The sequence below is a fragment of the Chaetura pelagica genome, unplaced genomic scaffold (genome assembly GCF_000747805.2).
Source record: "Chaetura pelagica isolate M959 unplaced genomic scaffold, ChaPel_1.0 scaffold401, whole genome shotgun sequence".
Lineage (NCBI taxonomy): Eukaryota > Metazoa > Chordata > Aves > Apodiformes > Apodidae > Chaetura > Chaetura pelagica.
In genome coordinates, this window is record NW_009952259.1 from 1,942,459 (window position 1) to 1,956,570 (window position 14,112).

The following is a 14,112-nucleotide window of genomic DNA, read 5'->3' on the forward strand; positions in this document are numbered from 1 at the left end:
TTACAAGAATAGTTCAAACATATGTTAGAGGGTGAATGGAAGTTACACGCCACATGAAGACCAAGTACCTAAGGCAATCAATCTCTACCCAACTGCATCATCATGAGATCACCATGTTATTCTTTATATTTAGCATACAGAAAGTTTAGTGTATGACATTTTTAGCAGCTATGGCTGCTATTTTGCTGACATTATAAAGGGCCACATCAAAATAACATAAAATGTCTTCTCTAACTTTTATTTTTACCTTTTCCTTCAGCATAGCAACTTTTTCTGTCAGATCACTGATGACTGTTTTCTGCTCAGTGTTCTCCACTTCATAAACATTGCATTTCTTTAGGGCCTCATTCAGCTTAGTATGAAAAAATAAAAGTCAATGTGAGAGAAATATATATAATTAGATTAAAACTGTGATGTTAGTCTTACAATGTTGAGTTTATACTTTGAAATTAATAAAAGAGGATAACTTATCACCCCAGTAAAAGAAATACTTTGTGTTGGGTCTAAGAAATCCTTACACCCAACTTAATGGAGAGCAATTACCTGAAGTGAACAAAACTGAAAAGAAACAGCAAAAACCTTCAGACAGGGAAAAGAAGAATCTTGCTAGTGGGACAAAACTAGGAAGTTATGGCTAATGCTCATCAGTTCTAATAAATTAAATATTATTTAGCAACAACTTTAACTTACTTTTTGCTCAGTATGCACACATTTCTCCCCAAGCTCTTTGTTCAGAAGGTCCCTTTCTTGAAGCAGTTTCCTCAAAGTTTCCATTTCTCCCAGTTTTTCTGTCACACTCAACAGTTTTTGTTCTTTTTCTCCAAGCGAAGTTTCAAGGGAGCTATTTCTGTCACTTAATCTAAGAAGGAAATACACATTTAGATATTCTGAAAACAAAGCCTGCTTTAAACTTTCTAGACTTGTTAGCCCTGAACTATGTTCCTAAAAGAATAATTATTTTTACACTTTCCATTTAAATTTCCAGGTACAAAAATACCATTAGTGAAGCAGGAATCAAGTACCTGTTTCTCAAGTATATCAGGAGATCATCCTTCTCATTAGAAGTTTAAGCTTGAAGCAAAGAAAACTAATCCTGAAAAGAATGGTAAAGAACTTTTATTTTACCCTTTAAGTTGCTCATTCAAGCTAGAGACCAGGATTTGATTCTTTTCTGCATCTCTCATTTGTTGGTTGCGTAACTGGGTGAGTTGTGTTTGTAAACGTTCGTTTTCATTCTGCAACAAAACAACCATGAGGAAGGATTAATCACATACAAACACCCAGAACAGCACAAGGTAACTAAGAGTCATGAAAATCTGACTCTTCTAGGAAATTTGTCCTACCCAGGAACTGTTGTTCTAGCACTTGAGGGGGTATCAGTGCAAAATGCAACACTAATATCACAAGTTCAGAGGTGATATTAGTTCAACAAAATGCAACCTACCTTTCAGAGACACCCTCAGCAATGCTGTGGTAGCATCAACTCAAGGATGATTTGATTGCTGTACACCCAAAACAACACACACACACAGACTGTGTTAAGGCAGCTTACTTATCTTAACAGGGAAAACCACTGCTTTAAAAAAGAAACCACTTTCTTCATGGTTTGCAAACTGTAGCAAAGCCACAGGGTTTTTTTACCTATTTTTTCAGGTTTAAGGAATGCAAACCTGGGGGTTGGTGGGGAGAAGAAAAGGGAAGCAAGCTTCATTCACACAGCTTTTTTTTTTTGGTCTTTCAAATGCACCACAAATCTCTTACTCTAGCCAGATCCACTGCACCAATTCAAAAGATAAAACCACCAAAAAAGAAATCTGACAACAGCAACCAAAACCCCAAAGCAGAACACGTACTCAGAATCAACAGCAAATAGGACAAACATGGCAAACTTGTCACCTCTCATGAAAACAAGCTAGCCTTGTGGAGGAGGCAGAACACACCTGTACCGCCCTCATTAGCTGCCCTTCTTCATCTACACCAAACGTTACCTGTATTGAAAGGCTTTGTTACAAGAATCTCAAATAATAATTAATATCAGGCTGTCTTTCATCTTAATGTTAATTCTTTTTTATACAAGTACAACTTAACAGTTAAAGAACTATAAGCAATGCACCAAGCATTACGCATAAGTAAGAAATCAGTTGTATGATTAAGGCTTACAAATTATCAAACACAGTGACTTGTCAATCAGGAAATACTAAAAATAACTTTTCTGCTCATTATTTACATTAATGTTCCTGTTGGTGCCTTCAGTGAGTAATTTTACAATACAAATATATATAAAATTGGTATCTGGGGTTTAGATTGCATATATATCTAAGTAAACATTTTTTTTTTTTCTATTTACAGTGTTTCTTTGCTATAAATCTGTGTGGAGGTATATTATGTATATATACATATATTTACATATACATATGTAAAACCATAATATACATCCACACAGATTTATAGAAAAGAAACTCGAAGGATGTAAGAAGAGGAAGACTTATGCAAGCAGTAACAAAATCTAATTCTGGACCTCCTGACCAAGGCCCTCTAAAAAGAATAATAAAAATCATATTACCTTTTCATATATTTCTAAAAGAAATAACTAAGCTTACTTCCAAACAAGTTTTCCCATGTGCTGAACAGAAGTTACAGGCTTCAGTTTCAGAGCACAATACAGTACACGTGTACACCCTCTGCCAACACAATGAGGAAGTATAAAGTAGGCTTTGGACATTTTTGCCAGCTGCAAATTGATGTTTTTGTCTTACTGTAGGTTATGATTGTAAGAACAGAAAGAGAAAATAAAATCATTCTCTTCTATCAGGTTTTACACAACTTCAGAAACTCACCTGAAGAGCCTCCATTCTACCTTGAAGCTGTACTCGATCTTCCAAATCCTGACAACGTTCTTCTAGGAAAAGAATCTGTTCCTGCAGTTGATTCCTTTCCAATTCCAACTCTTCAACCACACTCCGTAAACCTACTTAAGTCAAAGCAGAATTGATTTCAAGAGCAGCCTGCTAAAATTCCTGAAGTCTAGTTAGAAATGGTTTCAGCTTTTTATTCACAATTCTCACCAGTGTTGGGCACAACCAGATCTCAACCATTTCCAGGGGAAATGCCTGAGGCCTTGCATTTCCAAAAATAAGGATGGCAAAAGTACCCTTTACTGTTGAAAAACCAAAAGGAAGAATTCTGAGAACCTGGCAGAAATATTCTAAACAATACTGTGGCTCAATCAGCAGTGTGGCTCATGTCACTTTAATCACAAGTTAATCGTGTATTTGCAGCGTCAGATTTTGAGCAATTTTTAACAAACAAAATAAGATGGTCTGTATCCAAATTTGCAAGCGTGTTTCCACCTAAGTTTCAATTTTAACAGTAAGGGATATTTGCAGCCTTTACCATCAGTGTGAAAACACTTGCATTAAAAAAATAAGAATTTGATTTTAAATGAAAAGCAAACAGCAGCGGAATGCAATTCTGGTTTGCAACATAACAGTTATATAGACTGAAAACACATTCACAGGAACAAGACTCATAACTTAAAGAAATAAATTATCTTGCCACACAGGATATTTCATGGGCACAAAGGCTCAGCCAATTTCAGTGTTTGGTCATATTTAGAATCTACTTCTGAACCAAAACTAGGCAGTTCATCCAGCACGCACATGCTTTGAAATGAAACGGAAGAAAAAGCAAGCCAAAAAAATTCAACAAAGATTAGAATACACCACAAATGGGTTATTAGTTGAATTTGAAAACAAAAATAGACACAAACTACAGATGCTGTGCATGCTTTAATAAACTGTCTAGTTGCTATCACACCTGCATTAGGTGAAGTGTACTCTGGCCACCAACCTCCCATGTTTTCTCCTTCAGCTGAATCAGTGCTGTCCAAGGTGATGTTCAGTTCCTGAAAACATTCTTTTCTATCAAAGTTGTATCCCTCCTAAGCATAAAACAGGAGAAAGAAGTTTAATTGAAAGAAGAAAAGTAGCAAGGGTAAAAGACATATTCTGTTACTGAAGGCGCAGTTTCAATTAAAAGCCCTTAAATTTAGCAAGTCGTTCAGGTGACTCAATGTAAATATATGGGATCGCTGGGGACACTAGAGTCACCTGCCCAGCTCCCAGCTGTTATTCCCAGAGAAACAAGTGTCTCACAAGTTTTGTTTGGTACCTGCCAAGACTTTGAAGACACCCTCAGGCACCTGAAAGGCAACTATGTTTGGATACTTTAGTTGGTCCCCTGATTGCTACAGCTGATAGGGTCCTCTGAACCTCAGGGTAAAGTATTGGAGTAAACTTAACATCAAACTACTCTCCCAGTGACATCCTAATTCTTCTAACAAAAGATCATCATTTTTTCTTGCAAGTTACAGCAACAACTACTAGAAGTTCAGCTGAATGAACTGATACTAATGGATAATTATTAAGTAGAGCTCCAGCAAGAAAGAGACTTGCAAAGACTGTTTCTAAATCAAAAATGGCCTTAACATACTAAGCATGCACACAGCTTTAAGCATGTGAATGACTCCAGAGGGAAGCTCATTATTTTTCCATGTACAATTAAGCAGAATCGAGGAGCAAAAAGGAACAGTGACATTGCAATTTTTCATCTTCTGGCTACAAAGAGGAGGAGTAAATGTAGCAAAGTGTTCAGTTCCATAAGCAACCTAAGTTCTTAAGCCCTTCATGTATGTAAGCATGAAGCATCATATAAATAATAGTACTGGCTCTATTTTTATTAACATAGAGGTAAAAATAAACTCCTCTCTTCAAACCTACCTGAAGCTTCCTGCTGGTCTGACTGCTTTTTCGTCTTCCCTGCTGCAGCCTGCCCATTTCTTGAACTGTGGTCAGTTCCTCCTCCAGCTCCTGTTGCCCTGAGACCATGGCTGGATCAGAGCAGCCAGGAAAGAACCAGTCATCCTCAATCAGTTTTGTGCCACAGGAAAGCAATTACATTTATATCAGACACTACTACATGAAAAGAGACCAGGGACAGACTGAAGTCCCTACGAATGACTGACAGAACAGGATTAAAGAAGCAATCACTACGTTCACTTTGTGATTTCCCTCCAACATTACTATGTAGAACACAAGAATAAAGTCTGAAGATCTCACTAAGAAGAAGCAAACTGATGTCTAACATTACTTCTTCACCAGCTCTAAATGAAGACTTTATACAGGAGACTGGAAAGGGTGAGGTTATGCTGATACCAAAAAAAAAAAGTACGGCAACCAATTAAAATGCCAAATTACATCTCATTTCCATTTACCAGGTTAAAATATACATAATTAGTATGACAAGGGCATCAGTTGAGAGAGCTGTAGGTTTTATAATCTCAACACTCACATATTTATGGAAATGACACGTGTCCCTTTTGACTCTTAGTATGAGCTGGACAGCCAGATAACTTGAGGAAGTCACAAGCATGTGTTACACTGCAAACTGGCATCAAACCATCTTAATAGTTAATTAGTAATACCATTCCTCTTAAGACAAATACAGAATCACTTGTAAATAAACACATTGAATAAATTCAGAATAGGAAAGTTTAGGTATGCACCAATGTGATTTGTTAGAAATTATTTTTCCTTTAAAGTACATTCCCATCTGTTTTGTGATATGACAAAACATGTTTGGGGTAACAGAGTAGGAAACAGAGGTTTCATGCAAAGCAGACAAAACAGAACACCCAGTGAAAAGAAATGGAAGTAAAGGTGGCTCCATATTTCAAGTGAAAATCTGATTAATTAGATAATTACAAATTCAGCTTTCCATTTAACCCCATCAATCCCCAGTTGTCCTCGAAGCAGGCAAAATTCAGGGAACTCATGTCAATGCATCTGTTAGGTAAACACCAGGAACTACAATGAGGATCAGCCCTGATGGGAATCCTCAGCTTTCACCTGAGTTTTCCAAGGATTACTTATACATCAAATGTCACTAAAACACAGTTCTGTAACATTTACTAGATTTAAGTTCTTCCTGTAATATTTCAAAACCACATACTTAACGTGTTATCAGAAAACCTCAGAGGAAAAGAGTTAATGCAAAAATAAGAACCCTCCTAAAGAGGGACTGCTAAATTGGATTTTACTTATGGTTTTAATTGCATTTTGGCTTCTGGCACTGTCACTTCATCAGCATTCATTTTATAAACCTTTCTTTATTTTCAAGTATAGATGTTACAATTTTATTTTATTTTTTAATCATTATACACACTTCTTCAAAGCCCTAAAAATAAATGCCAAATTGTGGACAGATGCCTTAAACCTCTGTTTACAAGAACTGTGTCTGAAAGCAGACAAGTGATTCAAGAAGCAAACATTGCTCCAGGTAAGAACTTAAACCCTTCCTTGGAGGAAAAAATAAATTAAAATTAATAATAATTAAATGTCTTGGAAGTTGAAATTGAGGTAATCTATTGTTAAGTATAATCAGAAGGAACAGCACAGTTCTTTAGGAACCCAAAATATTTAGGCTCTTAATTTGATAGGGGGAAAAAAATGAAATTAACATAATCGTAACCATGAAAAATGGAAGTAAGAAACAGGATTAGAATTTTTTGGAAGAGTTAAAACACTGGCAGTTGAATTCAGCATTGCTTTAACAACAATCAGCAAGTAAACACATTTTCTAACATTTAACAGCAGCTTAAGGAGCTTTTAATTTCCAATTACATCTAAAGACAAAAACTGAAAAACTTCCCAGAACATTTTTCACCTGATACACATTGTATTTACATTAACTAATCAGGCATCAGTATTTCCTTGTGTCACTATTCACACTAAGCATCACCATCTTTAGCTGTTTGTAATCAATTGTTTTTAGTGTATACTGGCACCTTCTGTGATTTCTGGTTCCCCATATATTCCACCCAGGAGACAACTGCCATTTATGGCAAATTGTCATAGACTGTGATGGAATGAGTAGTGGGTTTATATATTGCCTTAAAATATTGGTAGCTCATTTTAATGCATGTTAAGTTCTCCCATTTATGGGAAAGGCTATAATTTTTGATAAAAATACGACTGAATTTCTAGTGCTACTAATAGTATGTAAATGAATTTGATTCCTACTTCGTCACAACCACTTGCAGCAAGCCAAGAAATTTGCCTCCAGATCAAATGACAACATAAATATGGAGCCAGCTGTTACTACAAAGAGAAATTCAGCAAGATGATATGGTTAATACAAATGAAGAAACAGGTGGAGCAAGGCAGGTAAAAAAAAAAGCCATCAAGTTGAAACCAGCATTCGTTACGTGTATTGCTAGAAACCACACACCATCAATGGCAAATCCTCTAAGGTACTGCTGACAATTTCCTCCAAAGAAGCAACGAGAAGAAATCAGCAACAGTACATTACAAGTTGCCACAGCTGCAGGAACCTGCATGCACAAAACTGATGGGAAACAATGTTCTCCCTGGCTGCCCAAATCGCAGAGGAGGGTAGGAGTGGAGGGGGAAGGGACGCTGGGTGCTCATCGGGTGGAACGGCAGGAGAAAAAAAGAAACAGAAAGGTCATGCTGATCCCAAGGGGACAAACTGCAAAATGAAACACGGGCTGAGGCAGATGAAATTTCACAACTGGAATTAATATTGCACGTGGATCTGAAGTTACCACAGAGAACAGGAAGTTTTAATGTAAGGAACATTGTTCTCTTTCAGTTTCAAAACCTTCTGTGCGTTAAATCGCTCAAAAAGAAAGAGAGATGGTCCTTTAACCATCCCTGTGTCTGCAAACTGAACTTGCAAACTGACCTTCCAAACTGACCGTGGACATGAAAAAACTATTCAAGTCCAGATTAAAAACAGAAGGCTCAAATTAACTAACTGGATTCATTATGATCATGCACATTCAAATTTGCCATCAATCCCCACCCAGAGAACAAGACAAAAGGTACAATATAGTACTAGATGGCATGAAAAAAGCAGCAAAAACTATCTGAAATTTAACCAGATTTATGTAAGTTTTAACAGAAGCTGCTTCACTGTTTTATCAATAATTTAGAAAACTGTAAAATCTGAGATGACTTGAAATGTTATTTTCTATGAGTAATTTAACATTATTAACTAGCTGCAAACTATTGCCAGCTCATGTTACCCAGCTGACCTATACAAGTGACACTAAGAGATTGCTAAATATTCCAAGAAAGGTTTCTCATTAATTATATTTAAAGAGAAACTCTGTCTCAGGTACAATTTAGTGAAGGATCACCTTCGTTCACCCAATTCTAGCATTACAGTTCCCCACACCTTCACTGCATGTTCTAGGCAGGCAGCTTTACTGTGACAGTGGTGAACTTTTTATCATTGATAGTTCATAGGCAGACAATGAGCTTTTGAAATGAATTCAGCAAGTTTCACGGAGCAGCAACTTAGATGGAGAACAGAACAAGCATAGCTACTCATAAAAATGATACAAAAAAAGATGAATGCATGAAGAACAGGTTCCTGGAAATAGTAAAAAGGTGAAATTGCAAATGTAAGCAATTTCACTAGCTATACAAATCCTAGGAGTACAGAAATGAGCCACGGTGGTGTGTTCTCAAACACACAAATATAGATCATGTACAAATACAGTTGTTTTATAGTAAATAAAACAATTCACCTTCTCTCTCCTCCTCAATCTGAGCCATTCTCAAGGCCATAGCAGATTTCCCTTCTCTGACTTGATCACGGGACTCCTCTGATTCTGGTACATTTTCTTGCCACTCCAAGAGCTGACTCTGCAGTTCATCCACACTACCCGATTCACTGGCCTAAGAAGAGAAATTCCACAGTAAAACAGATTTCCTGAATCCCACTGCAAATGTAAGTAACATTTCCACTGGATAAACCATTCACAGATAAAAACAATTCATTAGCATTCACGACTTTGCATAAATAAAAGCCACACAAGTGATGATCATTATTGCTATTGCTATCATGCAAAAGCATCATCACCTCATAAAATACCAGAAATGCTGCTGTCAGTTGCACTTTTAATCTTTTTAAAGGAAAAAATGGCTTTTTTAAACAAAATACATTCTCACCTTAGCAAGGTTTCAAAGTAAAACAATATTAAGTCTTTATGTGAGATACAAAATCTACATCAAGCTTTTTTCTGTTAAAATTTTGCATCAAAATAAGAACTGTTTTCAGATTTTAGAAGAAAAAAACAACAAAACAACTTCTCCACCAAATTTGGAGAAAACAATTATGCTTTTAGCCAAATATAATTAATTGTTTCAAAATGGCTCTGCTGCTAGGGCTGCACAAAGCTGCTGGGACTAATGTAAATTGTTAATCCATCTAAAGCCCTTTAGGAATATTTTCTAAGCCTTATTTTCTTATCTGGACCTGTACATTTGTCAAGGTTACAGCTATTATTTCTTTCTGAAAGCTACTCATAGTCTGTACAAAATAACAGCCACACTTTGATGGCTCATCTTAAATGTAACTAAATATATAATAAACTCCTTGGAAAAATACAATTTAAGGTAGGTGGAAAAATAAGTAGAAATCAGCCTTCTTAAGTAATTCAAAACCTGTCAGCTTCTTATCCAACTTAACAGTTACTGACACTGACAACTCTATTTATCACTAAATTAATTTTCAGCTCCAAAATCCAGCTAACACACCTTTTTAAGTCTAATTAGCCCTGTTTGAGTTAATCAGTAACTCATACAAATCAATTTGACAGTTAACCTGTGAAGCTGCTCTCTTTGTAACTTGGTCAAGATCAGCTTGCAACTTCCTTTGCTGCTCTTCATAGACTTCCAGCTTAGTCAGCAATTCTTCTACAAAAACATAGTAAATTTGGTTCATTAGGGCACAAAAGTAACAGGAAGAGCAATAAATATTTAAAAGAAAGATAATTAGAATTCAGGTAATTAATTTCAGTAAGACCTCTGTTGGTTTTCCATGTACCCATGAAACTGACTTCTTGATTATTAAATACTGGTGCTCTAAAACTAACCTGCCAACAATTCAGACTGATGAACTGAAAATTCCTGGTTTCCATTTGTACAAAAGATGTCAGAGAAAATAACACAAGATGAAAGAGAAAAATATGTTCTCTCTCAAAACTTCACAAAAAAAAAGGTAATTCTTCATTTACTTGAAACCCACTGCTCTCAGAAGTTTATTGTATATATATACTCCAATAGATTTTCCAGAGGTCTCATTTTTACTCCTAAGAAGCTGCCTCTTCCACTTCCAGGAAAAGTTTGCACATCCTCTGCGTAAGCCTAAATGCAACAAAAATTATGCACAGGTAGATTTAGGAAAGAAAAAGCTGAGCTGTAACTGACTGAAACACTGTACCCTCTCATTCAAAGTTGCATGAAGTCACTTCAGAAGCTCTTTTCAAACAAGAGACACTTGGAAAATTCAAATGAGAAAGTTAACTTATCTTTAGCTCTTCATTTCAAATAATTTGCAAAAGAAAAAGATTCTGTTTACCATTTTGTGTTCTGATTTCATACAATGATTGCAGTTTCGACTGTAGTTCTTCATTTTCAATTTCTAATTCTGAGACACGATTGTTTAAGGCAGATACATCATTATTCTTTGATGAAAACTGAAAGGAAAAATACTTAAAGTTTTTCACAGGTACCAGAACACCAGAAACACAGCAAAGCCAATGAAACTTTTTTCCCTGACCTTTTAATAATATTTAGTCATTTTTCTAATACTTCAGAGTGCAATAAACTAGCTAACAAATTTACTCCTGAATGCTGGTAACACCAGTTTGCTCTATTTTTGTTGAAACTTCATCCTGTGTCAACATTTTATGTCCATTCAATTTCTATACACTAATTCATGCATGGAAATACTTCGAGTAAATTACTATACTATTCCATTTACCCCTTATATTGCTTTTTTCAGTCAAATCTCCAAGCACAGCAGCTTAAAACAGTCATGGAATATTAAACATAATGTTACACATACACTTTTTAGTTCATCCTCCAGTTGTTTGATTCTGGATTTAGACCAAGCCTTCATTTTCAGCAACTTGGCTTCAGATTTGCTGGCCTCTTCTGTTTTCAATTTCACTTGTACTAAGAAATACAACACAAAAAAAGTGTTTTAAACTCTAGAAAGATTATTAATACAAAATCTGTGTTTAAGTCCTTTAGCAACCGGAAATTATACACTCATAGAAGAGAACTGCATTTAAAGAAACACAGTAAGAAATCCACAGTTCACACACTTCTCTTGGTATTCCTATAACCCTCATTATTAACAGTATTTGAGCACAGATACTTTTACATTAGAGGGGCAATAACTCTTCCACCAAATCTAATGTAGTTCCAATTTGCAAGAGGTCTGAAATTGGCATACAACACAACAGTCAGGAGTAAAGGAACCCTTCACAGGTAACAGTTTCCATAGGATACCTTCTAAATCTTCCATCTTCTCTTTGGTTATAGACTCCAGATCCGTAACTTCTTTTGAGTTAGTCTGTCCTCTACCACTTAATTCTGCCACTTGTTTCTTAAGCTGAAACAGGGCCTGATCTTTCTCTTGCAGCTCAGTTTCATGTTTCTCTTGAATTTCATGTAGTTCAGCATTATATTTCTCCTTAGCTTTTGTCATTTCAAGCTCATGTTTCTCCATCATATCTCTCAACTGGGCTCTCATTACATGCTTCTCAGCATCCAGTTTAGACTGGAGGTTTTCTTTTTCAGACAGAACACGTTTCAGGTTGTCATTAATCTCCTGTAAAAACAAATAAAAGCCATTTATCTTTTAATGCAAAGAACCTTTAGTACCACTGGAAAATATTATATCTGTATTCCTACGTACAGTCTAATCAAAGCTACTGTTGGGAATGTGGCTCTACTACAAAAACTACTCAGCTCTGACTTTCCATGACAGAAGTGGGGACTTCAGTAAAACAGCAACATTATTTGAGTGCAAACTGCATGTTACCTCTTCCCAGAGGTGAAAATAGGGTAAAAAAAAGTAAAGAACATTTGGTCCTATAGAACATTAAAAAAAAACAAAACCAAACAAACCCACAAATAACACAGAAGATTGATCCCAAACATTCAGGATGCTCACTCTCATGTCAGCCAGGTGTTGCCACCACCTACATCCATTACAATTAAAGCTGGCAAACTTCTCTATTTCTTCTTTGCAGTCAGTCCACTCACATTAGACCTGCTGTTCAAAAACCTCCTTTCATGGTACATAAATCTGGGAATATAAACTGTCCAAGTAGAGAAGCTGTGCAGAACAGCAGAGAGAAAATTTCCTAAATATGGTTAAAACGGCTTATCTGAACAAAACAAGGTGTCCTGCTATTTTAATATTGATCCCGAGCTCCATTACAGTTGTAAGTGCTTTAAGTTCCTGTTGTCATAGTCAAATCTGTGATAACAAACCTTCCCCCTACCCTCCAGGTGTGCATTTCTGTTCTCTCAATGCACAAGCACTGGGTACCACCAGTTCCTGCCCCATCACTGTGGGAAGATGCATCTAACCCAGAAGAAAAAATCCAATCAAACCCTGCATAAGGCAGGAGACATAACAAATGGTAAGTACAAATCAAACAGGCTTAAATTACCATGGACCTTAACTACCTGAGCAGAACATCTACCCTGGGTACTGAGCTGGATCTATTTCTAGTAATATTTTGATTCTGGGAGACCTCTTGCTAAGTGGAAAATTTGTTGGAAATAGTATAGTTAAAATGCTCTAAGAAGAATTGCAGCAAAAAAAGAGGCACACAACTAGCCAAACACTCTTTGGTAGGGGAAATAAAAAGTTTTAGGGTTCACTTCAGCCTCTAACCAGTAGAAATCTTTCCACAGCAAAGTCCCCTACATGGCAAGTTCCCAAAATGAATCCAGACAAACGACTGGTGAGTTGACAGTTCTATGTTTTATGGACTTTACTTCTCCTTCAAGTTAATTTCCCAACTGGAATTAATAATTTGTTTGCACAACCATGGTTGCATTATTAGTACATGTCTAAGCTTCCTAAATCTGTTCTGCAAAATTATTTTCTGTGCACAATCAAACAGCTTTTTCAACTTGTATTTAACCTGGTGAGCTCTCCCTTACATTCAGTTGCTGGTCCTTGGCATCCAGTTCTTTTTGCAAGACATCTATCACCTGTGTCCTTCCCAGCATGACTTCTTCCTTTTCATGGAGCTTCTGTTTCAAAGCCTTTAGCAGCTAGCAAAAAAAGATTTACAAAAAATTTTAAGAAAACAATCCATCAATACAAGAGTTAAAACTTCCAGAAGAGAAAGAAAGAGACTCATCTTCATTTTTGCAACTCAACTGTATTGCAAAGGTTAGTAATCACATGATTCCCAATTCCCATGTCTAACTTAATCAAAGCAAGCTATTGATTTTCCAAAACAACATACCTGTTCTAGGTCAGCACTCGCATCAGATTTAGCTGCTAATTTAAAGAGCTCCTGCTCGTGCTTTTCTCTCTGTGCTACCAGTTCCTTTTCTTTTTCTTGGATAATATTTTGCAACACACGTACCTAAAAACACAAAAAATAAACATAGCAACAGTCCCGTTTGTATATCTAAAGGTACAGCAAGATAATGTGTTCTATCTAAAGTTTCAATTTTGTTTCCACTTAACAGTAAATGTGGTAATCAGCCAATGATTACTGATGGTGTATGCAGATAAAAACCTCCAACTCACAGAAAATTTGTCACAATTCCATAACAATAAACTTCAAAGAAGCTTGGTTACTGTTCCTTTTTATTAATTTTATCATTTTATGATTTTGTTTTAATAATTTTAATACTACAGATCTTCACCTTTCATTTTTGGATGCCTCTTCTAATTTCTAAAAGATGACACTGATTGTGTTCATTTCTACCATGTTTCTATCAATTAAACCCAAATAGCAGCTTTGAAACCTAGTTGCCTCCTCAAAAACTTGTATTCTACCTCCAGCCTGTCTTTGCTATCTATTTTACAATTTTTATATGAACTGGATATAACTTTTGGAATTATGCTAATGATATTTTGAATAAATTCTCATTAAGTCCTACCCAGGTTTATATTTGAGTCACGACACTATGTTGAACAAAATTACTCTTACAGCCTCAGTTATTTGCCTTATTCTTTCTTTCCTGTATCAAAAGCAAT

The 14,112-nt window shown here is 36.0% G+C and overlaps 1 protein-coding gene across 1 annotated transcript in view; it reads right to left on the minus strand.

Moving 5' to 3' along the window:
* LOC104397486 (golgin subfamily B member 1-like) overlaps positions 1-14,112 on the minus strand; it is a 31,593-nt gene that overhangs the window by 12,785 nt on the left and 4,696 nt on the right. The window contains exons 7-19 of the mRNA XM_010007446.1: positions 13,370-13,492; positions 13,059-13,172; positions 11,388-11,709; positions 11,023-11,042; positions 10,450-10,567; positions 9,694-9,785; positions 8,615-8,765; positions 4,779-4,888; positions 3,850-3,940; positions 2,838-2,968; positions 1,126-1,235; positions 691-859; positions 248-352 (exon numbers count right to left, since the gene is read on the minus strand). Of these exons, the coding sequence (XP_010005748.1) occupies positions 248-352; positions 691-859; positions 1,126-1,235; positions 2,838-2,968; positions 3,850-3,940; positions 4,779-4,888; positions 8,615-8,765; positions 9,694-9,785; positions 10,450-10,567; positions 11,023-11,042; positions 11,388-11,709; positions 13,059-13,172; positions 13,370-13,492 (1,656 nt within the window). The remainder of the gene's footprint in view (positions 1-247; positions 353-690; positions 860-1,125; positions 1,236-2,837; positions 2,969-3,849; positions 3,941-4,778; positions 4,889-8,614; positions 8,766-9,693; positions 9,786-10,449; positions 10,568-11,022; positions 11,043-11,387; positions 11,710-13,058; positions 13,173-13,369; positions 13,493-14,112) is intronic.